This window comes from Pelodiscus sinensis, chromosome 2 (genome assembly GCF_049634645.1).
Source record: "Pelodiscus sinensis isolate JC-2024 chromosome 2, ASM4963464v1, whole genome shotgun sequence".
Lineage (NCBI taxonomy): Eukaryota > Metazoa > Chordata > Testudines > Trionychidae > Pelodiscus > Pelodiscus sinensis.
The window spans coordinates 256,244,172-256,270,393 of record NC_134712.1 but is presented as its reverse complement, the minus strand read 5'-3'; the positions used below and the strand labels follow the sequence as shown (position 1 = coordinate 256,270,393).

General features: G+C 55.5%; 2 protein-coding genes, 1 long non-coding RNA gene and 2 other non-coding genes across 10 annotated transcripts in view; 1 reads left to right on the top strand and 4 right to left on the bottom strand.

The window, feature by feature from the left end:
- Positions 1–3,632, bottom strand: part of MYO1G (myosin IG) — a 64,852-nt gene extending 61,220 nt beyond the window's left edge. The window contains 1 exon segment of the mRNA XM_075922999.1: positions 3,265–3,632. Within this exon segment, the coding sequence (XP_075779114.1) occupies positions 3,265–3,359 (95 nt within the window). The 5' untranslated portion in view covers positions 3,360–3,632.
- Positions 3,633–13,413: 9,781 nt separating this feature from the next.
- LOC102461742 (uncharacterized) lies at positions 13,414–21,533 on the bottom strand. Of its 2 annotated transcripts, XR_012902156.1 has the most exons (6): positions 21,191–21,533; positions 20,598–20,664; positions 19,399–19,466; positions 18,123–18,175; positions 17,358–17,424; positions 13,419–16,408 (listed from the first exon to the last, which is right to left on the bottom strand). It is a non-coding gene; the product is annotated as an uncharacterized LOC102461742 (long non-coding RNA). The 2 variants fall into 2 exon arrangements; XR_012902155.1 differs by having other exon boundaries at positions 13,414–17,424; positions 21,191–21,530.
- Positions 17,902–18,036, bottom strand: LOC112546898 (small nucleolar RNA SNORA9). The gene has a single exon (XR_003090617.1). It is a non-coding gene; the product is annotated as a small nucleolar RNA SNORA9 (small nucleolar RNA).
- On the bottom strand, positions 20,377–20,511 carry LOC112546894 (small nucleolar RNA SNORA9). The gene has a single exon (XR_003090613.1). It is a non-coding gene; the product is annotated as a small nucleolar RNA SNORA9 (small nucleolar RNA).
- Positions 21,534–21,652: 119 nt separating the features above from the next.
- CCM2 (CCM2 scaffold protein) overlaps positions 21,653–26,222 on the top strand; it is an 87,485-nt gene continuing 82,915 nt past the window's right edge. For 3 of the 5 annotated variants that reach the window (XM_075923004.1, XM_075923001.1, XM_075923000.1), the window contains exon 1: positions 21,655–21,894. In XM_075923004.1, coding sequence (XP_075779119.1) covers positions 21,865–21,894 — 30 coding nt within the window. In that variant the 5' untranslated portion in view covers positions 21,655–21,864. Of the gene's footprint in view, positions 21,895–26,222 lie in introns of all 5 variants that reach the window. The other 2 variants (XR_012902154.1, XM_075923005.1) reach the window with 1 other exon arrangement.

The following is a 26,222-nucleotide window of genomic DNA, read 5'->3' as shown; positions in this document are numbered from 1 at the left end:
CCTCGGTCTCTGTGGCATGGCCCTCGGAGCCGTGATCAGCGCCTGCTGGTGGAGGGCAGAGGCAAGGGGTTGGAAGGAACCGGAGAGGCGCATGTCAGGAGGGGGAACCTACGCTACCGTGGGGAAACCAGCGCTTTCCTGTAAACAGACAGAGCCGGGAACGCCCACCCCGTGAGAACTTGGCCGGCCAGGAAGAGCGTGACTCATAGTGAGCCCGGCTGTTCCCCACCTGCCGGCTCCGTGCTGTGGGGTGGGGGCGGGGGGGCGCCCTGAGAGAGGGGTGAGAGCCGGACAAAGCGGCGATGTCTCCGCCAAGGCTGTCCGTAATGTGGAGAAACGCCCTGGCTCTCCACAGCTGTCACCACACCCACATGCTGGCACCGAACCCGGCGCGGTCAGGGACCAGAGTCTGGGAACAGACCCCCTGTCCCGGCTCCTTCACCTTCCACCTCTTCATCCAGGTGGCTCACTGGCCACCCAGTCCAGCTCTCCCCCTGGCCTCCCTGCTGTGGGCTAGTCCGCCCGATTCCCTGCAGGGCTCTTCTGTCCCATATTCAAAGGGGACCAGTGCCCCTGGCGGAAGGAGAATCTCCTTCAGCTGCAGCAGTATGAGGGGCTTGTGATGCGACACATAGCTTAGCAGGTCTGGGGTCCCACCCAGCAGCATACACGCAGGCAAGCCAGGATGTAGGACAGGTTGGCCGCTGTATCCCACCACGTCCAGCCAGCCCCTCACTGGTTTTCCAAAGCTGGCTGCCCCCTGCAGAGCTGCCAGCCCCTGGCGTGCCTCTTGCTCAGGACAGCTGCTCAGGAATCACGGAGCCAGGGGGGTTATGGGCAAAGGCAGCCGTACTGATCTGGTGGGGGAGTCCAGAGAGGAAATGGAAGCACCCCAAGGCAAGCAGAAGGATCTGGCTGAGCTTAGAGGAAGGGAGAAGCAGGGGACATGGAGGAGGGAGTTGGAGGGAAGGAAGGGAGCTAGATGGGATGGCGACATGTTACTGACACCTGGATTCTATTATGGGGATGCTCCATTTCCACGGTGCCACTGGAATCTGAAAGAGTTGGGACCAGCTGGAGCATCAGGAAGGCAAGGAGCTGCCCTAGCACCTACGGGTGCTCTCCCCAACTTTGGGCTCCCTACCAAAACCAATAAGGACGGGGCAGTAGTGACAGGGCTGCGTCTGGCAGAGGCTAGCTGGGGAGTGTGCACGGGGCGCAGCAGCAAACGCAGAGACCCAGTGATGACAATGGGGGTGACCACGACGTTAACTCGTTCCCTACCTGGGCACGGACGGGGCCGGAGGGCTGTAGGGCGGCGTGAGTCCCCGAGGGTACGTCTAGATTGCATGCCTCTGCCGACAGAGACATGTTAAATAGGCTACCCGACATAGCCAATGAAGTGGGGATTTAAATATCCCCGGCTTCATTCAAATAAAAACGGCCGCCGCGCTGTGCCGGATCAGCTGATCGTCGGCACAGCGCACGAGTCAAGACGCGGATCGGCCGACAGGGGACGCCTTTGTCGACTGCTCCCTTATGCCTCGTGGAATCTAGACGTACCCTCGGGGACTCACGCCGCCCTACAGCCTTCCGGCCCCGTCCGGGCCCAGGTGGGGAACGAGTTAACGTCGTGGTCACCCCCATTGTCATCACTGGGCCTCTGCGTTTGCTGCTGCGCCCCGTGCACACTCCCCAGCTAGCCTCTGCCAGACGCAGCCCTGCCCCGCTGACGCTCCGCGCTGAGGTTTTCTTTGCAGCCCGAGCAGCCTTTGTTTAGAAAAGGAAAGCACAGATTCCGGAGAGCGGGGCTGCCGGCGCAGAGCTGGGTGTGCGCCGGCTGCTTCGAAGCCTTGCGGTTAACGCTGCAGATCACTTGTCGCTGCGATACTTTCTCAGCCAGCGGCCTTGCTGCTGGGCGCCCTGGCAGTGTCTTGGAAACGCCTCGGGCGGGGGGGGGGGGACCCATAGGACAAGGGAGCTCCGGGGACTAGAAACACGCCGGAGAAAAAATACCGCTCAGAAGGCTCACAGCCGGGCCAGTCCAGCTGGTGATGGGGCTGTTGGTTCGGGCCATACGTACAGCTCCCTGCACCGTAACTCCCGGACCTCGCTGGGGCTGGCACACACCACCACACTACACATAAGAGGCCCCATGCAACCGCCTGCCCACCCAATGGATCCTCTGGTAGCTTTGCCCCTGTGCAAGGGGAGGGGGCAGTCCACCCCCCAGCACTGCGTGGCCTGATCTGGAGATGGGCTGTCCCCACCGTGGCGTGCGTGGTGCCTCTAGTGCCATGGCCTGCCCCACTGGCTCGTCCTCCCTTCTGAACCCTCCGCATCTCTCCCCTCTCGGCCGGCTCCTCAGACCCCGCTGGCCAAATGCATCCTCAGACTCCAGCTGAGCCGTTCCCCCGTGGGACAAGCAGCCCCACCTCCACCCTGCTGCCCGTCCTTCCCCCACCAGCTGGGAGCAGCTGGCTCCAGACTACAAGGATTCTGGTCCGGTGCAGGAGAGGCAGTCGCATGTAGGACGCCCTCCGCCCGCCCCCAGGAGCATGCAGCAGCCCCGGTGAGGGGAGAAAGTCCCACCCTGCCCAGTCCAACCTGGATAGGGGGGTGGGGGGCGGGCCCATCTCTCGCTGTTCCTCGGTGCTGAGCGGGTGCTGAGTGCTGTACAGCCCTCACAGGCAGCCCGCAGGTATAAGGCACAACCGCACTGCACGCATGAGATCTGGGGGTGCCACAGAGATCTGGGGGGTGAGGCGGTGGCGGCAGGCCCGGCCGTCCCTGGGGCGGCTAAACGGACAGGCTCCCCCGCACTTCGCCCCCGGGGGACGCACAGTCACGGGGCAGCGCCGTGCCGGCTATCCCAGTGGCGCGGAAGGAAGCCTGCGCACAGCGTAACACCCCCGCCCCTGCTGGAATTGACTCCGGACCCCCGCAGGGAAAGCACCGTGGGAATCCCACGGCCCGCCAGCCTCCAGGGTCCGGGCATCCTAGCGACTCGGGAAACGGTCCCTCCGCCGCCACAGCGCCCCCTAGCACCACGCTCGGGGCTGGCAGGCTGCAAGGCACGTCCCCTGACTCAAAGCCATTGCTGTCTGCTGCATCTGGGCGACCCGCCGCCCATGCACTGGCCGCCCGTGGCCCTTCCAGGCCGCCGCGAGCCGCCAGCGCGCCAGGCCCCACTCCCAGGGCTGCCCCCCACCGCCTCCCCCTCCCCCTTCCTGCCAGAGGCCTCCGACCCCCACGCCCGGTCACCTCAGCTTCAGGTTCTCCATGAAGTGCTCCATGGTCACCTGGTCCAGGAGGACAAAGTCGGCCTTGCCGAACTCCAGGCTCTCCTGCTCGGCCATGCCGCCGGGGGACGGGACCCGCCGGGGGGACGTGCAGGGCAGGGCGGAGGGGGAGAGCGCAGGGCCGGCGGAAAGCGGTCTTTCAAAACCCAGCGAGCTGCTGGGCCTCGGCTTCCTGTGCGGCACGATGGCGTCACAAGGGGTGGGGTTGTGTGGTTAGCCTGGGTTTCTTGCTCACGGCTGAGCGGGAAACCTGCGTCACCTCCCCCCGGCCCACGGCAGCAGGAAGGATGGCTGGGCGTCCGTCGGCTTGTCTCCCTCTGGGCTGACTCCTTAAGCCCATGCCCCTTTCAGGGAGACGGGGCAGGGGGCGGTTCCCCGGCAGACGGGGGGCAGGAGCCACGGACCCCTCCCCCACAGGGCATGGTGGGCCATGAAGCTGGATTTGGAGAAGCCCACCGGCCAGCTCTCCTTGCAGGGTGGGCGGACAGAAGAGGTAGCAAGGATCCTTCCCAGCTCTCAGGAGCTGCCCTACCCCAAGCCTGGCCCACTCGGTCTGTGCCTTAGGGGTAGGGAGCCCTCATGCCCCCCTTCCTGAGTCTCCCTCACTCTGTAGCCATGACACAGAAGCCCTCAGCAAGCTGGAGCAAGGCCGGGCCAGCGGGAATTCTGTGCTGCGGTGGGCCAGAGGCGGTTCGGGGGGAAGGGAAACGCAGGAGGAGCTGATGGGGGCTCAGCAGGGGAAGGGGAAAGGTGAGCTGTGGCGTACAGGAGCTCATAGGGAGGAGAGTCCTTACGGTGAAGTTGGCCAGCAGTCTGCAATGCCTGAAGGGAGCGGGAGTGGTTGGATTGAGGAAGATCAGGAGAAGGTTCTGCCGGTAAGAGGCAGCTGTCTATTGTGTGAGACACTCGATTCAGGGCCTTCCAGACAGAACGGTTCTGTTTCGGAGGGAGTTGGGCTTGTTCAGTCTGCAGAAGCGAAGAGTGAGGGGGGATTTGAGAGCAGCTTTCAACTTCCTGAAGGGAGGTTCCAAAGAGGATGGAGAGAGGCTGTTCTCAGTAGTGACAGATGGCAGAACAAGGAGCAATGGTCTCAAGTTATGGTGGGAGAGGTCCAGGTTAATATTAGGAAAATCTATTTCCCTAGAAGGGTGGTGAAGCACTGGAATGGGTTCCCTAGGGAAGTAGTGGAGTCTCCATCCCTAGAGGTGTTTAAGTCTCGGCTTGACAAAGCCCTGGCTGGGTTGATTTAGTTTGGATTGGTCCTGCCTAGAGCAGGGGGCTGGACTTGACGACCTTCTGAGGTCTCTTCCAGCTCTATGGTTCTATGATTCTATGATTCAGAGACTCCACTGACTTGGGTTTAGAAAGGTTCAGGGTGGACATTTGCAGAGGGACTGGAGGTTGTTTCAGGTGAAGAGGAAGCAGCCAGAGAGATGAACCAAGTGATGTCCAAGCGACTGGGTCTGACCAGCTTGCTGGGGAGTGTGTGTTGCTGGGACAGGAATGTCTCCAGTTTGTGAGTGATCAGTGTGTGTCTCAGTGTCAGAGGAAGGACGGCGGAGCTGAGTATGCAGCACAGAACAGCGTTGTAGGATGCAGGAGCTGGCAAGTAAACTCCCATCTCTAGACACTGTGGACACTTGGAATCGATCAGCGAACTTAATGTCTGATTCCATGTGGAAGTAGAGGTTGGTGGTGGAAGGACGAGAGATCTGGAAGTGTATCAAAGCCGTGAACACAGATCCTTGGAAAATTAGGCCGAACACAGGGGGTCAGATTGATGTCTGGACTGCTTGTCTGTTATTTGGGTCACCCATCCAGTAAAAAGAACAGAAAATACCGGACATGTGAAATTTCCTGTTTCCCTCGGACGGAAGCCCGGTGGGGACAATTTAAAGGTGCAGGGTCTTTTTTTTGTTTTTTTTGCTTAACAACTTTGGTGTCCCCATTTTTTTGTAATCAACATAATTTTTTCCTGTTTTTTTGGGGTGAGGGAGGGATGGGTGTTCGGTATTTTTTGTTAAACCATCTGGCAACCCTAAGGGCAAGGGGGAAGAGCAAATTTGTGTTTGCCAAGGCAGGCTGCAGTTTTTTAACCTTAAGAGGCCAGTATCGAGTCAAAGATATTGCATGACAGAAAGTATTGCCCGTGAACACTTGCTATGGATTTGTCTCTATTGCTGATGTTAACTTTTGTAACCAATGTGCTGTGACTAAGAATTGTAAAAAGGTCCAATGTGCATGCCCTTTTGGAAAGACCACTGAACCCGTTAAGAAATGTACCAAAGAACACACTGTATGTTAACAACCCTAGTGATACGGGTATTTCACTGTTGATACCTGTAACTAGTTTTGGAACTTCTCACTCAACTACCCACCCGGAGAAATAAAAAAGCATATTGAAAGAGCCAGACGAATACCCAGAAACCATCTACTTCAAGACAGACCCAAGAAAACCAACAATAGAACACCACTTGTCATCACCTACAACCCCCAACTTAAACCTGTCCAACACATTATCAAGAAACTACAGCCTATACTGGAACAGGACACTAAACTCCAAGAGGCTCTGGGAGACAGACCCATAGTCTCCTATAGACAACCACCTAACCTCAAGATGATTCTTACCAACAACCACAGGACATACCACACTAATACCAACCCTGGTACCTTCCCTTGCAACAAACCCCGTTGCCAGCTTTGTCCACATATTCACTCTGCTGACACCATTATTGGACCTAACCAAGTGAGTTATAAGATCAAGAACACATATTCCTGCGCATCCAGAAATATAATTAATGCTATCATGTGCCGAAAGTGTCCGTCTGCTATGTACATTGGACAAACATCTCAGACACTTCGCCAAAGGATCAATGCCCACAAAACAGACATTAGACAGAATCACAAAGAAAAACCAGTTTCTTGCCATTTTAACTAGAAAGGACACTCTCTCAATGACTTAATCACCTGCATTCTGCTACAAAGACCTTTTACATCTGCACTTGAAAGGGAATCCTCTGAACTGTCATTCATATTAAAATTCGACACTCTCCGAGAAGGAATGAACAAATACTCAAACTATCTTACCCATTACCAAGATAGCTTCCCCAATTATCACCTCTAATACCATTAGCTCACAGACATCCCACTCTCCCCACCTCTAATATCATCAATTCACAGACACTTACCTTCCTTCCTCCCCCCCCCTGCATCCCCCCTCTGTTCTGAAATGTGATTTGTCCTTTTCATATGTGTTCATTTTTTTTAATTGTATCCTTTGGTATATATGGTTGTGACTATTTCCTTCCACTATTTGATCTGAGGAAGTGGGTCTGGCCCACGAAAGCTCATCATCTAATAAACCATCTTGTTAGTCTTTAAAGTGCTACATTGTCCTGCATTTTGCTTCAGCTACACCAGACTAACACGGCTACATTTCTATCACTATTCACCTGAGAAGGGGCATTGCAGAACTGGGGTGCATTAAAAAGAGGGAAACTGAGGCACAACATTTTGTTTCCATGGCTAGGTGCCAAGATGCCTGCCCTATGGGGAATGAAAATACCTTCATTAACTCAGCGTTAATTAGATTTCAGACAGTTGCCAAAGCTGGCATGGATAAATTTACTGTTTTCTTTAGCTCTGGGCAAGGTCACTAATGGGTGTTTGGTCCAAATTCTGTACAAAGTGGGCCATGTGAGGTGTGAGATGAAAGTTTGTACCCTGCTGATTCTATGTCTGATTCTAGCGTACTTGTATGGTTTTTGTATGTGAGGTTATGGAATGAACTCTGTTCTTGTATTTAAAATGTTCTCTGTCTGGGAGGAAGCACTGGGCCGGCACTGCTTACTGGGAGGAATAATTATTCAGTGAACGACTACGCTAATTAGCCCTGCCTCAAGGACAATGGCTCTCAGAGTGGCCAACACACCCCTGAGGAATCAGTAGACAGAAAGCTTTTGTTTGACACCTCACATGGCCCCCTTCATACCAACTTTTGGGGCAAACTCCCCCCCCATGGGTGCAGCAGTGATCTGGCTGTTCCCCTTAAAAGCCAGTAATGTGACAGTGGCAAAATTCACAGATGATATAAAATGACTCGAGAGGATTAAGTCCAAAGATGATGGTGAGGTTATAAAGAGATCAGGGGCAGGAAAACGTCAAGTGAAATTCAGCATTGATAAATGTGAAGTAATGTACATTGGAAAACAGATCTGTCCTTTTCATATGTGTTCATTTTTTAATTGTATCCTTTGGTCTATATGGTGGTGTGACGGCGCGTTGGGGGTCCCCCGTCTCCTGCACCCCGAAATGGCTCAAACAGACTCCACCAGCCAGTGGAATTGAGGGTGGTTTATTGCTCCTCCAGGATACAGCACAGCACAGATGTAATCTGGTTACAGGAACTGGGACTAAGAGGCCTCAGTGCTCCCCTTGAGATAGGGGAGTCCCAGCCCCCCTCCCCAGCTCCTTCTCCCCTGCTTTCCAGACAGGAACTAACTAACTCTCTTCCCGCCCTGCCCCCAGCCAGGGCAGCATTCCACCTTCCTTTGTTCCTCTCCATGGGGGGTGTCTGGCCACTGGTTTGCATAGTGACCCATCCTGTTTTGCTGGGTCGTGGTACCCACAGCAGCCAGTGGGGGTTACCCCAGAGCCAGCAGCATAGAAACCAGCCAGGTACCCCCACTACGTCACAGGTTGCCACAATTTTCTTCCACTATTGGATCTGAGGAAGTGGGTCTGGCCCACGAAAGCTCATCATCTAATAAACCATCTTGTTAGTCTTTAAAGTGCTACATAATCCTGAATTTAATCTCAACTAGACACACAACATGGTGGGGGCTGAATTAACAGTGACCACGCAAGACAGAGTGATTTCAGAGTCATCATAGAGAGTTCTCTGAAAACATCCACCCAGTGTGAAGCAGTCAAAAAAGCAAACCAAAGGTTAGGGATCATTAGGAGATGGGTAGATAAGACAGAAAGTATCATAATGCCCTTATCTAAATCCATGGGGTGTCCATACCTTGACTGCTGCCCACACCTGGAATGCACACACTTGGGTTCTGGTCAGCCCATCGTAAAATAGATGTGTTACAACTGGAAAACAGACAGAGAAAGGCAACAGAAACGGTTGGGGCGTGGACCAGCTTCCATATAAGAAGCGATTAAAAGGCTAGGACAGTTCATACTGGAAAAGAGACAACCCAGGCGGATATGAGAGAGGTCTATAGACTCATGAGAAGTGAATAGAAAGTGTCATTTCACCCTTCACATGAGCTAAGAACCAGGGTTTACCAAATGAAATGAATGAGCAGCAGGTTTAAAACAAGCATGAGGCAGGACACTGTCACACCACACATAGTCAACCTGTGGAACTCCTTGCCAGGGGATGTTGTGAAGGCCAAAAGTATAACCGAGTTTAGAAAAGAATTCGATAAGTTGATGGAGGATAGACCCATCAATAGCTTTCAGGCAAGATGGGCAGGGATGCAACCCAACCTCTGGGGGTCCCTAAACCTCTGACTGTTAGAAGCAAGGACTGACAACAGGAAGTGGATGAGACAATAAATTGCCATGTTCTGTTCATTCCCTCTGAAGTATCTGGCACCGGCTGCTATTGGACGGCAGGACACTGGGCTAGAGGGTGCATAGGGCTCAACTAGTATGGCCGTTCTCTTATGGCATCCAGGGCTGGGAAGGCAGGGGGCTATGGGTCAGGAGGCAGGGGCACAGCTGGGCGGATCCAGGGCTGGGAAGGCAGGGGGCTATGGGTCAGGAGGCAGGGGCACAGCTGGGCGGATCCAGGGCTGGGCAGGCAGGGGGCTATGGGTCAGGGGCACAGCTGGGCGGATCCAGGGCTGGGAAGGCAGGGGGCTATGGGTCAGGAGGCAGGGGCACAGCTGGGCGGATCCAGGGCTGGGAAGGCAGGGGGCTATGGGTCAGGAGGCAGGGGCACAGCTGGGCGGATCCAGGGCTGGGAAGGCAGGGGGCTATGGGTCAGGAGGCAGGGGCACAGCTGGGCGGATCCAGGGCTGGGAAGGCAGGGGGCTATGGGTCAGGAGGCAGGGGCACAGCTGGACGGATCCAGGGCTGGGCAGGCAGGGGGCTATGGGTCAGGCGAGAGATGCCCCCCCAGTACGGGGTGTCGGGGTAATCGTGTCTAGAGTCTCGGCTGATCCCTGCCCACGACAGCCAGACCAGCGGGCGACGCGCTCACGCTGCTACCCTGAAATAGCTGCAGTGGAAAGTGTGTTTGGGTGGCTGCCGCACCTCACTTCTCGTTTTGTCATGCTGGGCGCAGCTTGTGGTCGGGTGACAATTTCCTCCCAGTCCTGGGACACACACATGCTCAGTGGGGACCACATGGCGTCCTGCCCCCCAGCCATGGGGCCAGCTAGCACCACTGCAGCCTCTCCCCCAACCCTCCGGGGACGAGGCGGGCCTGGGGAGTTTCCTGGGTTGCCATGGAAGCTCGGCTCCCTGCCAGGGGGGTTTTCCTTTGGAGGCCGCAGAAGCGAGAAGTCACCCTGCGCCCACTGCTACACTCACCTTCTCCGCCCCTTGTGTGCTCCTTGCTGCACACGCAGTGGCCTGAGGGCCGGTCCTGAGTCACGCCAAACAGCCGCCTCGTTCCAGAGGCCAATTCTCTGCCCCACATGGAGCCAGGGGCTGCCCGGGCCGGGGTCGGCTTGGCAAGCACAAACCAGTCCTGCGTGACCCATTCGGGGGGAGGGGGATTGCACCCAGAGCGCGTCCCCAGGCGACACATCCCCAGGGTGCAGGGTCAGAGGGGACGACAGAGCTCAGGGCATCAATGGAGGCTCACAGCAGGACCCCCATGCGCTGCCCGATTCGGCTGACCCAGACTTGCTCCGCCACCCCTGCAGACAGGCCGGCCGAGCCCTGCACCAGCCCAGACAGGGCTCCCTGCCAAAGGTGACCACGGGGCCCGTCAGCGCTGGAATTCAGCCAGGCCTCGGAGCAGGGGCCTTCGGTGGACCCCCGGCCCTGGCGCCGCGCTCAGGAACTGCCGGGACCAACTCTGCTGCGTTGGGTTCTTCATGCCAGGGGCCGGGCTGGCTTGGCCACCGACCTGGGCCCTCGGCACAAGGGCCCGCTCCCAGCCAGCCGACGGCAGTGCGGCGTGCTGCCCGGCCTCTCCGCCTTCCTGCCCCCCTCCCCACGGGAAGACCCAGCAGAGGGCACCGTGGGCGAGTGGAGACTGCAAGCGACTTCGTGGGGGTGGCCTGAGAGAAGGGCCCTGGCTAGGGGGTGCATGGCTTTGTCCTTCCCCCTCTTCTCCCCGAGGAGAGTCCATTTCCCAGCGCCTCCCTCCGGGCCCGGGCAGCGCATGGGCCCACGGCTGAGTGGGCTTGTCCTAGCCTGTAGCAGTACAAGGCTCCGGGGGAGGGTAACAGGCCCTACGCCAGGGAAACGAAGGCTCCGTGCACCGGGGACTCGTTAAGGGACACTGGGGGCACCTAATTAAACAGGGAGGCAGCCGGGCGACTGCAAGAGGAAGCCAGGCCCCGTGTGTGTCCGTCCCTCCAGGCGCCATGCGGGGAAAGCTCCCGGGACGAGGAGCCAAGGAGGAATGAGGCCAGGAGGCAGAGGGCTGCAAGCAGAGGACGCTACGAACAGCAAGTTCCAGCAGATCCTGGTGCCCCTGGAGGGCCCTCGCCAGGTGGCAGCAAAAGCCCCAGCTCACAGGAAGGTGGGTGCACGTTGGCCTCTCTAGGCGAGGGAGCGGGGCAAGGCTGTTACCCCTGCCCTTTCCTGCTGGAGCGGGGCAGGGACACCGGTCTGTACACTGCTCCGCCCAGGCCTTCACTAACAGAGCCCTGAGGGGGCACAGCTCAAGAGACACACGCCTCACTGGACTTCCTGAGGAGGGAAACTGAGGCAGGGCTGCAGTGGGCCGAGACGGGCACTCAGGGCCAAGGGTCCCCGTTACCGCTTCCTCCAGCTGCAGGCCCTGCAGCAGCTACCTGCAAACAGCTCTGCAGCATCTATTTACAGACCTGCTTGAGGTTAAGCCATCGATAGCAACTTCCTCTTGCCATGTTCCCGGCCTGCGCTCCCTCTGCCGGGCGGCCTTCCAACTGCACTGCAGGGAGCAGCGGAGGAGGGGTGGTGCCATCAAAGCAGCAGGGAAGGAATAAACTGACCCGCCAGCTCTCGGGTCTCTTACCCACCCTGGGTGCAAGTGATGGTCTCCCAGCACCCCCGTGCCCACTCCCTCCCCCCCACCGGCACAGAGAGGGGCCCATAGAGAAGCCAGAGCTGTCTGCCAGAGGGGAACAGCTGGGTGGCCGGGGAGGGAGGCCTGTCCCACTGCTGCCAGGACAGAAGAAAGGCCTTACCCGGTCGTACTCGCTCGATAGCGAGTGGGGCACCTTCCTGCCACCCTCCTCGTGGCTCCGTCGCTGGCAGACCAGCCTGATTCTGGAGCTGCAGGGCTTATGGCGGAAGGGGAAGGGATGGGTGGCTAATGGAGGGAAGTGGGGCTCTTTCCTTCTCATCTGCGCTGCGGCGGGACTGCTCACACTGCGCTGCCCCCTCCCAGACGCCCGCTCTCCACTGGGGACGGTCCTGGGCGAGGCTCTCCTGCGTGTCAACGCCCCTGCCGCACTGTCAACCTGCCCCCGGTAAGGAAACGTTGGGCTACAGCGGCAGGGGGATAGCTCAGTGGTTTGAGCATTGGCCTGCTCAACCCAGGGTTGCGAGTTCAATCGCTAAGGGGGCCAGTTAGGGAGCTGGGGCAGATCTGTCAGGGACGGGGCTTGGTCCTGCCGTGAGGGCAAGGGGCTGGACTTGACCTCTCAAGGTCCCTTCCAGCTCCATGAGATGGTATATCTCCATATAGTGTGTGAAAGGCAGCCAGCCGGGCGGCAGGACGCAGCCATGCCCCCGGGTCAGGAAGCCCTCAGAGCAGCGAAGGGGAGACATGCTCTGGCCCAGGAGGGTGGAGGGATGTGGCACCATGTTCCTTGCATTGCTCCATGCAGCTCTGGGGAGTGTTACACCTTCAGCTAAGCAGGCCCCTGGTGCTGGTGCTCCGGGCTGAGGCAGTGCAGGAAGGAGAGGCACTGGGCCATGGGTCAGGGGGCAGCCTTTGGTGCAGTACAATAAGCTCAGGGAAGCCTTCAGTTGCCCTCCACAGCAGAGCCAGAGGCACCAATTGTAAAGCAAACAAGTGGTTTGCATCCACCCCCCTGCTGAATTCTGAGGCCAGGCCCCCTCCCCAGTTCCTGATCCCCTGGGCCTCCTGCTGGGTGAGCGGGACCCCCAGCCAGCGCGAACAAAGAGCTGCAGCTGCCCTGTTTCCTGAGGTTTGCCGAGGGGGCGGGGAGCCTTGACCCTGCCGACAGCACCAGCCCACAGTCCTCCCCCCGGCACTCAGACCCTGCCCCAGGCAGATCACAGCCCAAGGCCGACCCGCCCAGGCCAGCGTGGACGGGGACTCTCTCAGCGCAGAGCCAAGACCCCTTCCAGGAAACAGTCGCTTGCCCGTCCACTCAACCAAGGAGAAGCCAGTTCAGGCCCCCTGCCTCTGGCAGCCCAGGGGGAGGCGCTCTGCCCTGGAAGAGGGCCCAGGCCTTTGTGGGCTCCATCCATCACCGACAGACCCAGTGGGGGGGCCACCAGGGGAGCACTGGAGCTACTGCCGCCCCCTTCCTACTGTAAGGAGAGCGGCCCACAGTGATTGGCACAGGCTAGGGGCACTGCTGGAAAGGCTGCGAGGGGGAGGGTCTAACCCCAGAGGGTACAGACACATCCCAGGGAGAAATTCACACAAGGCCACTCACCCCCCGCCAAGAGCTTCAGAACACGATCCTGGCCACGCCCCTCCTTGGGGCCCTCCCCACTAGCCCCCCCCGCACCCTGGAGGACATGACGACCAGGCCAAGTGTTTCAAGCAGGATCTTGCCCACCTGGAAGGCTGCCAGGCACCAGTGTCCCCTTTCCCACGGCAAGCCGCTGAGCGTGACTGGCCCTTGCAAAGCAACATGGGTTTGGAGGTGGAGGCTGACACCTCCGCCCCGCCAGAACCCCTGGGCAGGACGGATCAGGGCCAGCTGTCAGTCCCAGGCCTGCAGGAGAGAGCAGGAATGGTGGGTAAACGCCTGCAGCTTCGACCAGCTCCAGGAAAGACCTAGGACAACATCAGCTGAGAAACCAGCTGCCCCCTTCTGCCCCAGCAGGAACAGCTTGTGGGTGGAGGGTTTTCCCCTCTGCCAGGGGGTGTAGCTGACACCTGCTAATCCCCACACACACAAGAAAGGGGGAGGCAATGTTTCAGAAAGGGAAACTGAGGCATATTAAGAGGCCTGCCCACAGCCAGCAATGCAGCTAGGATTGAAATTCAGGGGTTCCTTGCTCCTAGCCCAACTATATACCCGTGTCCAGGAAATGCTTCCTTTAACCCTCGCCCTCCTCCTCAGGGTCCTAGCACTGCTTCAAGCCGCACCAATACCGGCCTGTCAAGTCACTTCCCCAAGGAGCGCAGGGAAGTCGAAGTAGCTCAGATCGAGGGAAAAATTTTCCACTAGGTCCCAGCTAACCCCGACCTGGGGCCTAATTGATCTTTGCCAGCGCTAACCTTGAGAGCCGCAGTCCTGACCCATGCGCTGCTGGCCTGTGAGCGCAGCCACTACCTTTTGCTGGTGGCCGCTCTGCCATTTCTTCCTAAAACACGTAATTCACGCTAGGAAACACCACTGTGCGCACACCCATTCCAGTCATTGTCATTTATTCACATGGGGGGGGCGGGGGGGGAGAAGAGTGGTGGTTTCATTGCTGGCTCAATCATACAAATAAGGCACAGGTATGATTTATGCTTTGCTGGAACGGATGACTTTAGCCCACTAAGGAAGGGCCTTGCACATTCTTGTCGGCATTTTTTGGCACAAAGTGGCTGGTTGTAAAACGATACCGCATGACATTTGGGCTTAAGTGAAAGCACGCTCAAGTCACAATGAAAAAAAACCAGCAGCAAATCTTTCCAAAATTTCTCTTTCACAGACAAATCAATCCAATCTAGCAAGAATAGTAACACAGTCAGTTATATTGTTCAATACCATTATGGTGGGCTAAAGCCCAGAACGGAAATATTAATCTGATCCACACAATGGTTATCTGCAAAAGTGGGATGGATGTTCCTTAATAAAAAGTCTGCTGTTATTACGGGTCTCCTGTAAAATTAGAAGGGAAGCTTCCAGATCATCGTCCATAAGGTAGTTTTGGCAACTGATCTTCAGAAAACGCAGTGCACCGAATGCCCTCTTGCCCTCCGGTAGTCAAAAACCAGGACAACAAAAAGCAAAGCAACTTTGGCTCGAGGCTTGTTGCTATCCTCCGATCGGTACATGTGACCCCAGAATTTCTCTGCTGTCACACCGGGCCGATAGAGCCCTGCAAATCTGCATCTGCAGCTTATTTTTGTGGATCCAAATTCCGGATCTGTGCAGGGCTCTACAGATTGAAATATGCTTTCATGTTTGCATTCTTGCATAGGGTCCAGCATGAAGTTTGAGATTCCTTTCCTTAAATCCAAAAAGAGGCAAACTAACTCTAATGAGTTTGTCTGCAAGCCGAAGGCTCTGAACCAGAACTGCGGAACGGATTACTCACAAAGGTGTACATATAGACATTTCCCTTGCTGAAACAATTTTCAAGATTCTCTAAGAGGATACTCAGGTATTTGGTTACTGCTAAGCTGATCTTTCACTGCACACACGCATCTTGAAAGTTCAAAAATCTGAAAAGTCCTGTTTCTCTTGTGCTTGCTGGACAATATCAGCGACCAAAGCAGGCGACCATGTACAGCTGTCAGTCAGCAGCTATTTACGTCTGAATCTTGTCGGTTTTAGGACACCGAAAGTGTGTTCAAAACCTCAACGAGCTTTCTCCAGATCTCAACCAGCCATTGAACCTTGACATTAAAACTAAGCCAATGGACCAAGCAGTAAATCAGCGCCCCCCACCGAGATAACACGGAGGCACTTTTGCAGTACAGGTTCAACCCTCCTGGAAGGAAGTGGTAAGTCTTTCGTGGTGGGCAAAACAGCGACACCTCCTCGGGTGTCCTAAGGAGGAGGGAGAAAACTTGTTCATCTTGGCCTCTGGGGATAGAACAAGAAGCAATGGGCTTAAACTGCAGCAAGGGAGGTTTAGGTTGGACATTAGGAAAAAGTTCCTAACTGGCAGGGTGGTCAAACACTGGAATAAATTGCCCAGGGAGGTTGTGGAATCCCCATCTCTGGAGATAGTTAAGAGCAGGTTGGATAAATGTCTATCAGGGATGGTCTAGACAGTATTTGGTCCTGCCATGAGGGCAGGGGACTGGACTCGATGACTCTCGAGGTCCCTTCCAGTCCTAGTAGTCTATGATTCTATGCTTTGCTGCCTCCCTTCCCCTGGGGGTAGGGGCAGGGAAAGCGGCCCGGAGGGGGTACCGGCAGGTCGCCCGCTGGCTCAGTTTGCTCAGTGTGCCAAACAAGAACAGCCACAGTAGGTCAGACCAACGGTCCATGGAGCCCAACGTCCTGTCTCTTCAGAACTCGTGCGTGAACGTCGACTGGTTCTGGTGATCTGCTACTCTTTAATTTCTCAGTTTGTTCCAAAACCTCCTCTACTGACCCACATTCAGGGCCATTCTCTGGTGCTGATTTTTAAAAAACTTCCGATACCCACTCGCGTTTTTAACTCTTTCATCCTCTGCCACGAACCACCTCAACGTGCCCAAACACAATGCAGCGACCTTGCCAATGAGGATGCTGGCCCAAGAGCTGCTTATGAAGCCACAGTAGTGCGAGATGTAAGCCTAGTGATTAGCCAGTGAATATGCTTTGGGCTTAGAAAACCACGCCTGTGCTGTTGGAGCACGAATGTGCTCTGTGATTTATGGCATTTACAAGACAATTTTCTAAAGAATATCGCCCCTTCCTTTGCACCAGCCTAGGAGTGTCGAAGCGTCTATAACCTCGCTGCAAAATGGGGAGCAGAGGAAGGCCTCAGGTCTGTTCTTGCACGCTTGACATGAACGAGCAGTCACAAGGCAGGCCCAGACGTGCTGGAAGGCTTGCGAGAAAGAACACGGCCTGCCAAGCACACAATAGCTCCTCTTATTCAAGGAAAACAGAACCATTTAACAATAGAAACAGATGCTGTGGCACGTGGCATCAGCCAGACAGATGCTCTCACAAGCGGATCTATTGATTCATATGGATACTGCCACAGGTCAGTGCACGCATAACTAAGTTGGCAGTCTTGGGATTCCTACGTCTACTGATCGCCAGCGTTTGCGGAGCATCATTTGATCCCCAAGGATTCCAACACGGGTGTGAATTGTATACAGAGACTATCGGCAGCGCTGATATGCAGCAGCTAATTTGCATCAGTAATAAAACAGCTAGCGGGAAGAATAACGCCATTGAAATTACAGGCATTGTTACACTGTGCCATCCCAGAATTCCCCATGCTGGGATCTGGCCAACAAATTGGGGTGAACACGTCCTCTCGAGGGGCTGCCATACAGGCACCGGTAACTGTATTATAAGCCATCAAAGGCTCAGTTACATTTCACATGCAGGATTGCATCATTCTGAGGCACTGCTCAATACTCACTCTGGAGTTCTAGCTGAGCTCATGCCATCCTGGGGTTTCTCGTGGACACCTCCCACCCAGTGACAGTCCAAGCCAGCCACACTTAACTTGTAAGCTGCAGAGATCAGACCTGGGCAGCATGGGCACAGACAACACGCTGAATAGAAACACTTGCAACCAACCCAGTGGCTGATTTCAGGCCCACTCCTGGCATGGCCTTGCTGTTTCCTGGCAGGTATCAATAGGCAAGGCTCTGCTTTGCCCAGGGGAGTACAGCTCCCCCACATGGCTCCATCTCTGCTCATCAAGTTCCCAGGGCTTTCCTTTTTCCTTCTTTGTAAAGAGAGCGTAGGGTTTGGGCCATCCTGCTTTTAAGTTTTCCCTGAGGCAGATCTGGGAAAGAACAGACTTTTCAGCCCAGAACTAGTCTGTTTTTTAGCTTACCTACAAATTCACTTTCCATAGCGAAACCTATTCCATCTGACCAGGGCAGGAACCAGGAAGCCACAATCTGCAGGCAGGAAGGCAAGACACCACAACTTTAGAAACAGAATTTGTTTTATACATGTGAACACGGAGCAAGAAGTACGGAGGACAAGGTCTGTCCTGCGAATCCTAACAACCAGGGCTCGAGGACCGCGGCGAAAACCCACTCGGCAGCCCCGCACCGCGCATGCGCCAGCCCCGCACCGCCAGTGAACAGGGCTATCGGCTGAAATCTACTCGCCACGGGCGAGTAGAGAAGCGGATTTGTCGAGCCCTGCTAACAACAATCCAGGATGAAAGAGGTACCAGGAGACTAAAGAAAGGCTTAGAACAGATTCTGCTATAGAATAAACACTGTTCATGCCTCGATGCTTTCCATACTGCCTATGTTCAAGAATCACTAACGGACAAGGAAGACCCCGGAAAGCCAGGGGAAGAGTTTATCATGCATGTTTTAGGCTCTGTGGGCTTCTGCCTAGGTGCAATTTGGCCGCCTGATTCAGCTTGTCTGAAATTTCTATAACCTCACTCAGAAAAGGAGCAGAGCGAGGCCTCAAACCATCTCAGGGCTGCTCTCGCAAGCGCTACAGGAATGAACAGGGTCACCACAGACCCAGCCATGCTGGAAGGCTTGCTCACCTGGCACAGACAAAGGAACCGGGGAAGACGGATATGGGAGGTTTAATGTCTTTGATGCAGTTCAAACCCACAGAAAACTTTTACCTTTCTAGCTCAGCACCCTGCCGTCCTCTGCAGCCCCAGCGAGATTGCTTCACCTGTAGAAACAATGGAAAGAAGAAAATAACGAGGTGATTTAGCAGAAAAAGGTGGAAAATCTACTTACGCAGGCCAGAGACCGGTTAGTTTTGAGACATTTATGCCCAAGTCCGCTCAAATGCCTTCGCAAGCTACAAGTGCGTCACTCACTCCCAAGGCAGCCTGTGTCCTAAAGCGAATGATGCTACCGAGCAGATGAAAGGGGAATCCGGGCAGCCCCTTCCTGACACCAAGGCAGGGTTAGATTTGAGGCCCTGCCTGAAGGAGGCACACGGTAACCTGTACAGAGATCAGCTGATCTGCCCAGCGAGCAGGGAGTATAACCCACTCAGCTGGGGTTTGCACCTTGCTATCTTAAAGTCTGATGTTTACCCCATGAACCCAGCCCTTCGAGACATCCCAAGAAGTCAAAGGCTCAGATGCACATTTCACACGTAGCACGGCATCATTCCGAGGCACTGCTCAAAACTCACTTAGGAGTTCCAGCTGAGCTGACGCCACCCTGGGGTTTCTTGTGGCCATCTCCCACCCAGCTACAGTCCAAGCCAGCCACGCTTAACTTGAAAGCTGCAGAGATCAGACTGGAGCGGCATAAGCAAAGACAACACGCTGAATAGAAACACTTGCAACACACACAATGGCTGATTTTAGGCCCTGTTTTCTGGCAGGTATCGAAAGGCAGGGTCAGCTCTGCTTTGTTCTGTGGAGTACAGCTCCCCCACAGGGCTCCAACTCAGCTCACCGAGCATCTAGGGCAGGGCTCCTCAACTTCGGAAGCCCCGGGGGCCACGATGATACCCACAACACATGCCGACGGCCGAAACGTAAGTGTGGTTACGTATATATGCAAATAGCTTCTTTCACACTGATGGGCATGAATACAAAGCACTTCCACAATGCCCTTGCACACCCAGCATCTCCTCCTTGGTAGCCAGAAACACCAACACCCTGGACCCATCTGTTCCAGCCAGCCCATCTGCTTGCGTCTTTCAATTCTCACCCCACTTGGGAGATGCCTCGTTGACTCAAACCGCCCTGCGGGCTGCAAACAAACGGGCCACAGGCCGCCTGTTGAGTAGCCCTGACCTAGTGCTTTCCTTTCTCTTTGTAAAAAGGGCACTGGATTTGGGACATACTGCTTTCTCCAAGGCAGGCTTGTGAGCGGGGGTTGGGGGAAAAGAAGAAATGTGCCAGCTCTGAAATAGTCTGGTTTGTCGCTTACCTATGATTTTCAATTTCCATAGCGTGAACTATTCCCTCCGACCAGCGCGGAGACAGGGAAGCCACCATCTGCAGGAAAGAGGACAAGATAGAACACTGGCAATGAAATTTGAGAAAGGGAAATGTATTGTACAGTAATGTGGAGTAAAATAACCAGCACAACGTCTGGCCTGTGAATCCTACTACAATAATCCAGAACTAACAGAAGGCTTAGAACAGACTTTGCTATGCACTCATTAAGAAAAGGACAGAAGACAGAAAATACCCGTGGTACGCTCACATCTTGAATAGTCCATGCACTCATCTAAAAAAAGATGTATAGGAATTGGAAAGCGTTTAGTAAAAAGGGCCAACAAAAATGAATAGGCTATGGAACAGCTTCCATACGAGAAGAGATTAATCAGACTGGGACTTTTCAGGTTGGAAAGGAGACAACTAAGTGGGGGAGGAAGGGCTGAGGTCTAAAAAAATCATGACTGGTGTGGAGAAAATACATAAGCACGTATTAAGAACTAGGGGGTCACCAAATGAAATTAACAGGCAGCGGGTTTAAAAACAAAACATTTTCTTCACACAACAGTCAATCCATTGGCCTCTGTGCCAGAGGATGTTGTGAAGGCTAAGACTATAACAGCATTTTAAAAAGCTAAATAAGTTCATGGAGGCTAGGCCCATCAATGGCTAATAACCAGGATCTCTTATGTTTCCCAGAAACTGGAAATGGGTGACACGGGTTGCATCATTTGATTGTTACCTGTTCCGGTCACTCTCTCTGGCCAATGTCAGAAGACAGGATACTGGGCAAGATGGACTTTTGGTCTGACCCATTCTTACGTAATAAGCATCCATGCTTTTATGCTTTTCATACTACCCATGTTCAACGGGCGAGGCAGACACCAGAAAGCCAGGGGAAGAGTTTATCATGCATGTTTTAGGCTCTGTGGGCTTCTGCCTAGGTGCAATTTGGCCGCCTGATTCAGCTTGTCTGAAATTTCTATAACCTCACTCAGAAAAGGAGCAGAGCGAGGCCTCAAACCATCTCAGGGCTGCTCTCGCAAGCGCTACAGGAATGAACAGGGTCACCACAGACCCAGCCATGCTGGAAGGCTTGCTCACCTGGCACAGACAAAGGAACCGGGGAAGACGGATATGGGAGGTTTAATGTCTTTGATGCAGTTCACACCCACAGAAAACTTTTACCTTTCTAGCTCAGTAGCACGGCAGGTGCTCTGCAGTCTCAGTCACTCCAACCACAGGAGGACAGTTTCTACAGGCGAGGCAATGAAAAGAGGACAAAAAGAACAGAACAGGTGAGATATTTACGCCCTTGCCCTCTCACAGTGCTCTGCACGCGTATCACTCAAGCCAATGCAGCTAGTTGCCCCAACACCAGCCGGATGGAAAGGTGAAATTGCAGCAGTAGCCCCTACCTGATACCAAGAGAGGATGAGTTTTGTGGCACCGCCTGCGGGAGACCACAACCCCAGCCCTTCGGGATGGCTGCTGGGCTCTGCCTTAGAGTGAGCCAAGCCCTAAGACACAAGGGAGGGTGCTGCCCAGAGAACCCACAGGCCATGCTGCTCACGGCGGCTGCAGACCCCGGCCCCAGGAGGGGGAGAGAGCGCTGCCACGCCAGGGGTAACCACACACGTGCAGCTGCCTCTCCAAGACTACAGCTCCCGGCAGGCACCGCTCCTCAGCCGCGGAGGCGGCAGGGCTCAGTGCGGGGCATGGTCACCCGGGATTTGTAGTCCCCGCATGACCGGGGGGGGGGCACCCGAAACTTCACTTACCTCCACGTGGGGGGAGATCGGCACCCCCGGCAGTGCCCGGCCCTCGAGCGCAACAGGGCGGGCGGCTCCCGCCTGCGTCCGCCCGGGCCTCCCAGGGCAGCGCAGGCCCCGGATGGAGGCGGATTAGGACCCGGCTAGCACCGCCGCCCCCGCTCCTCCCAGCCTCGACCGCCATGTGCGCGCCTGCGCCGTCAGGCCCCAGCACATGCGGCTTCGGCGCGTCCCTCCGCCAGAAGGGGAGGGAGACCAGTGGAAGAGCCCAGGCTGTACCACGAGGGAGCGAGGCAGGGGGGAGATCATCTCCAGCCGCCTGCACTGCAAGGAAGGCGGCGCGAGGACACATGCGCATGCGCAGCTCTGGTACCGCCCTCCTTCCGGGCGCCTCCCGCCCACGCGCTGCGCCCCCCCCCTCCCCCGTCCTGAGGAGGACTGACGTCAGTCCTCCCCGCCGCGGGGCCGGCCCCGCGCTGAGCACGCCGGGAAGCCGACGCCCAAGATGGCGGCAGGATTGAAAAGTTGTTGCCGCTGCTGAGTCCGCGGCGGTTGGGGGCGCGCGCCGGCCATGGCGGCCCGCTGAGGGGGCGCGGGGCCGCGGCTGCGGGGATGCCCCCGGGGGGGCCGCAGGAGGCAGCAGGAGCCCGGCGCAGCCGCCGCCCCCCAGCCCCGCCGGAGACATGGAGGAGGAGGGGAAGAAAGGCAAGAAGGTGAGAGACCCTCCCGTGTAACCGCCCGTCCCTGGGGCGGGGCCCGCTCCGGACCCCCCCGGCTGTGCCCCCCCCGTGTAACCGCCCGTCCCTGGGGGCGGGGCCCGCTCCGGACCCCCCCCGGCTGTGCCCCCCCTCCTGTGTAACCGCCCGTCCCTGGGGGCGGGGCCCGCTCCGGACCCCCCCCCGGCTGTGCGCCCCCCCCCGTGTAACCGCCTGTCCCTGGGAGCCGGGCCCGCTCCGGACCCCCCCCGGCTGTGCCCCCCCTCCTGTGTAACCGCCCGTCCCTGGGGGCGGGGCCTGCTCCGGACCCCCCCGGCTGTGCCCCTCCCGTGTAACCGCCCGGCCCTGGGGCGGGGCCCGCTCCGGACCCCCCGGCTCTGCCCCCCCCCCGTGTAACCGCCCGTCCCTGGGGCGGGGCCCGCTCCGGACCCCTCCCGGCTGTGCCCCCCTCCCGTGTAACCGCCCGTCCCTGGGGGCGGGGCCCGCTCCGGACCCCCCCCGGCTGTGCCCCCCTCCCGTGTAACCGCCCGTCCCTGGGGGCGGGGCCCGCTCCGGACCCCTCCCCCGGCTGTGCCCCCCCCCCCCGTGTAACCGCCCGTCCCTGGGGGCGGGGCCCGCTCCGGACCCCCCGGCTGTGCCCCCCCCCCCGTGTAACTGCCCGTCCCTGGGGCGGGGCCCGCTCCGGACCCCCCCCGGCTGTGTCTCCCCCCGCGTCCCGTGTAACTGCCTGTCCCCTGGGGGCGGGGCCTGCTCTGGACCCCCTTAACTGTGTCTCCCCCCCCATGTCCTGTGTAACTGCCCATATCTTGGGGGCGTGCCCTGCTCTGGCCCTGCCCCCCCCCGCTGTGTCCCTCCCTCCCCCCACTGCTGTCCCTGCTGCACGAGCCCTGGCCCCTCCCTTCCTGGGTCCTGCTTCAGTCCTGACATGGTGTGTGTCTCCCCCCCCCCCCCCATCCTTTTGTCATTATTTGTCCCCTGGAATCAGTTGGACATGGTTCCAGTTGTCCCTCCCGTAAGGCTGGGGAGGGGCTTTTAGAACGTGGGCAGGCTTCCCGCCCACCTTTCCATGGTTTCAAATAGACCCCTAGCTGGAGTTGCCTGCACAGCCCCAGGTTGCTCTGATGCTCCTTCTCCCCCCCCATAGTCCCTCCCTCTCTCCAGCCTTGACTCAGCCGCCTTTTCCTGTTCTGGGGCTGCTGGACCCTAATGCGGTCTTCCCGTATGGCAGGTCTGTGAACCTGCCCCGATACTGCCCAGTGCTCCGCTCTTCCCACCTCCAACGCATAGAATCGCCCCATCCTTCCCCATTTCTGCCCTGAGGTGGCATGGACCAGCTTCCGTTCTGGGGGAGCCCTTCCCCTCTATCTCCCCCATGGCTCCCTGATAGTACCTCCAGTTTGTCCCCTACTCTCCAGCAGTCTGGAGCCTATTTCTCTCCACCATCATATGCCTCAGGCTGGTCCCTGGCTAGTCCTGCTCCAGTGCTTCTCTCCAGTTGTGAGGTGTGACAGCACGTGGGGTTTTCCTGTCTCCTGCACCCCCGAAATGGCACAAACAGACTCCACCAGCCAGTAGAACAGAGGGAGTTTATTGCTTCTCCAGGATACAGCACAGCATCTGTCATCTGGTTACAGGAACTGCGGCTAAGAGGCCTCAGTGCCCCCCCTTTGAGATGGGGGTGGCTGGGCCCTACAATCCCAGCCCACTCCCCAGCTCCTTCCCTAGGCTGTCTCCTCCATGCTCCCAGACAGCAACTAACTAACCCTCTTCCAGCCCTGCCCCCCCCAGCCAGGGCAGCATTCCATTTTCCTTTGATTCTCTCCTTGGGGGGTAGCTGGTCAGACAGGTTTGGAGCCCTCTTTGCATAATGACTCATCCCCTGTACTGCTGGGTCGTGTTAGACAGCAGAAGTCACCCACAGCCCTAGCAAGTTACCCCCACTACGTCACATGAGGGCATCATGAATGACCTGCGGATGGGGATGAATGACCTAAATGCCCCCAAACCTGTTTATGCAAGATGAGAAGACCTAAAAACCTTTCTTTAAATTGGGGGTAGGGAACCTATGGCCTGGCCTGCGGCTTACCTGTGAGATTTGCTTGCCCATCCCCTTTCCTGTGAAGTGCTTAATATTCTTGAGCCTGATGATTCCCCAAAAGTATGGTGCTAGCTAACACTTGCAACTATTAACTCCCCTAATTGGCTTTAATCAAAGAATTGGAAACTGTGACACTCCTCTTGCAAGTCTGTATGTTTGAGTTAATATGGTATCGGTAGATTGATCTATTTATTGTAAATAGCCAGTACAACACTTTTATGCAACAATGACTGCTTATAGAGAAGTTTTAGAAAGGTCATCCTTAAAATACAGCATTATATTTATACTATGGCGTCTATTTTGCGCAATCTTTTAAAATAAATTCTAGTCTCAGAGATGCAGTTCAATTCTAGAAAAGATGTTTTCTTTGTGTGACTATAGTGCTCATGAAAGGTGCCAACTTGACAGCCCTGGAGACTGCAGTCCTCTGGACCAAATACAGTACAAATCTTTCACCACTGCTCCAACAATGTAACCATACCAACCTACTGACTACATCTTAGTCGGAGAATAGCTTAGTCTTTGTGGTCTATTCAGAGTGGTTGAGGGCCACACTCTTCCTCTGCTGAAACCGCCAACAAGACAGTTGCCAAGATGTCTTAAAACTGTATAACCCTACAAGAGAACTGCAGTTCATCTGTTTTGTAACTTCATATTGTAAATCATTACATGAGGATTACGAGACTAGATTAATTATTCAACTTTAACACCTTTTCTTTTAAAATACTCTTGTGTAATTGCCATAAAGGTAGGTTGGCAGTTTAGGGTAGAAAGTCTTGGCTTTAAGTGCTGTCAGATTAGCTTAGTGTCTTGCTGTTTCACCCACTCGTCCCAAAACAAACTTTACTTGCATTTAGTTGTGACACTCTTGGTACTTTTCCCAGACCTGAAGAGCTGTGTGTAATCTGGAACACTGTGTCCTCCAACAGAAGTTGGTCTGATAATAGGTATTGCACTACCCATCTTGTCTCTGATACCAGCATACATGTTGCTTAGAGCATTTGTGAAGACCCTGTCAACCAGAGCATCTAACTTCCCAGGAAGAGGGAAACAATTATCCCCTTGGCTTGTGATGTCATAACAGTGCAGGGAAAAAAGCTGGTTTTAGGCTGGTATTTTGATTGTAGATACCTGCAGTAACTGTTATTTCAGAAGGTGGCAGCAGAGTATCCCTATCAAGATGCTCTTCATTAGTGATCAGACTTCTCAGGTTTTAGAAACAGCATAACTTTTCCTGTGGTCTAGAATTCTGAAGCTATTCCAAACTCAAATCAAGTAATATTTCACTTATGTTCTGCACCAATGGGGCCTTTCTTTGTGACCTGAAAGCATTTTGTGACTTGCCCAAGGCCCTAGAGAAAGTCAGTGGCAGAGCAGGGAACACTCAGCCTTTCCTCCTGTTTGTGGGCTGTGCTTAAATAGCTTTCCTTAAATAGCATTCTGCATATAATATTAACACACATACTGTTCTGAGCTTTTTAAAAAAAGCTATTTTAAAGCATAGTTGTTTTGAGTGCTTAAATAAGTGTGAACAAATCTTGATCTGGGCACTTGTGCATTTGCTATTCTTCTGGGGGAGTGAGGGAACCCTTTCCAGAAGTAATCAGTACATGATCAGAGCTAGCACAAGATTCCTAATGTTACAGGTGACCTGCTATGCTTGCAATATTGTCAGGAAATATTATTGAGCTGTACTGAGTATTAACCCCTAGATAAGGCTCTGATCTATAAACAAATAGTGTCAATTAACAAAACTAGCATTCCAGGCTGTAGAGGGCTCTCCAATGACCATATTGTACCCTTCTGAAGCTACAATCCATGTGTATTTCCTTGCCTTTTATTGGCTTTACTAATGCAAGGTAGGCACTTGAGCCTGGACGTAGTAGTAAGCTGAGTAGGACTTTAAGGACCGGAGAGGCTGCAATATAAAATCTCATTACATCATTACTAGGTGGCGGGTGCCCCCTGTGCACCACCCTTGCCAACCCCTTTCTTGTGGGGGATGGGCAACCTCAGCTTTCCCCCACCACTGGGGAGGGATGAGCTGCAGCCACCCCTACCTGCCTGGGTCCTTTCTTCCTCCTCTATGGCCTAACCCCACCTCTCCTGGCCAAGGTCATGCCAGGCCTGGCCCTCTTCTCTCTTCTCCCCCCCCCCCCCCAAGCTGCTAAGGGGGTTGGGTGGGGGGAAACGGTAGCACAGCCAGGGCTGGCCCTCTCCCCCCCTT